At 39.5% G+C, this 1,700-nt stretch overlaps 1 protein-coding gene across 1 annotated transcript; it reads right to left on the minus strand.

The window, feature by feature from the left end:
• Positions 1 to 250: 250 nt before the first annotated feature.
• Positions 251 to 1,310, minus strand: LOC137827905 (S-adenosyl-L-methionine-dependent methyltransferases superfamily protein). The gene has a single exon (XM_068634281.1). It carries the CDS (start codon positions 1,158 to 1,160, stop codon positions 429 to 431), a length of 732 nt encoding a protein of 243 aa, XP_068490382.1. The 5' UTR covers positions 1,161 to 1,310; the 3' UTR covers positions 251 to 428.
• Positions 1,311 to 1,700: the final 390 nt, after the last annotated feature.

Raw genomic sequence — 1,700 nt, forward strand, 5'->3', positions numbered from 1 at the left:
CAACACTTCAGAAATTGGATTCAGATGATTCAAAAGTGAACGTGACCATAACATGAGACAACAACAATGTTCAGGAAAACTTTAGCCGGTGCAGACCAATATATTAATAATAAAAAACACACTTAACCAAATAACAAATAGGATAAATTCAGTTAGTAAAGGAGTTTAATTTCCTTGCTCTGTCAATGTATCGTCAACTAATCATATAGTTTCTATAAATAAAAGTTAACACATTTAGCATTCATCACAATTTGATAATAGATGACTGTTATACACTACTTATTCATGACGAATTGCAATAGATGATAAAGTTTATGACTTTGGTTTCTAACTGTTTCACTGTATAAGAAATTTTACAGCAAAATTACACTAACTAATATACATTAATACATAAACAAATAAAAAATAGAAGATTAAGGGGCAATGAATCAAGAAGAATTATCTCTAGTTCTCATAAGAATACTGGTCATTCTCGTTCCACTCAAAGAAACGTTACTGGACCTAACAAGCTTCGAATTCCTAAACAAACCAACCACCTCTCTCACCTCATCGTTCCCACACTCTGCCACGAGGACGAGGCACGCGCCGCCAGAAGTGACCACGCGCTCCATCTCTGCGGCGAAGCGCGCCGGGAAGAGTGCCTCGTCGAAGCGCGCGGTGAAGGCGAGGTCGAAGGCGCCGTCGAAGAACGGGAGGTTGTGCGGATCGGCGCGGCCGACGAGAGGAGGCGACTCGAGGATCTCGACGCCGGTGACCTCGTCGACGCCGAGGCGGTGGAGCGCTTCGACTTCATGGCCAGCGCCGGCGGAGACGCAGAGGACGTGGGAGTGGTTGCGGAGGAGGGCGAGGTCGCGGAAGAGGATGGAGAAGGAGTTGACCTTGGCCTTCCAGAGGCGCGTGTAGCGGAGGCGAAGGTTGCGCTTATCGGCGGGAACGTAGACGCGCGTGGAGAAGTCGCAGGTGGACTTGGGGAAGCGGAGGTGCGGCTTGCGAGGCGCGTGGTGGGGTACGCAGGTGTCGGGCGTGTGGAGGAAGAGGAAGAGGAGCGTGAGGGAGGCTATTGCAATCGCGGCGCACGATAGTCTCTTGAGGAATTTGTCGATTTCATTGTCAATGAGTTTGTCTTCTCCAACAGCTTCATGTTTTCCAGATCTCCTCATCTCCTTCTCTTCCCTTCACTCTCCTAACTCACTTCATTCTTAATTCAGTTATTTCATCCATTATTTTCTCTTTCTATGTTTTCTTTTTTTATTAAATTATAATGATTTTTTTTAATTTTTTTTATAAATAAAAGTTATTTGGAAACATCCACTTACTATTATTGTCAATAATTTATTTAGTAAAAAGATAGAAATAAAACATATTTACCTTATGATAAGTAGTCAAAATAATACTCATGTATGATAAAATATAGAAAAGTGTAAAAAGGAAACTTCATGAATATTTAAGAATAAAATTGAAATACATATTAAAAAAGTTATAAGTGATAAGCTAACGCTTAAAACAGCAGTTTCTTCTAATAACATTTCAAGAAAAAATAAATCTACAAACTGCTAAAAATAAACTTGTTTTCCTAACATTAGTAATAAGATCACACAAACTTTGTATTTAGTGAAAAATAGAAGCTAAATGAAATGATATGCCAAACATAACCTATATAATTTTTTATGAACATATAATAAATATTTACAAAAATATAT

This window comes from Phaseolus vulgaris, chromosome 11 (assembly GCF_051622355.1).
Source record: "Phaseolus vulgaris cultivar YP4 chromosome 11, ASM5162235v1, whole genome shotgun sequence".
Lineage (NCBI taxonomy): Eukaryota > Viridiplantae > Streptophyta > Magnoliopsida > Fabales > Fabaceae > Phaseolus > Phaseolus vulgaris.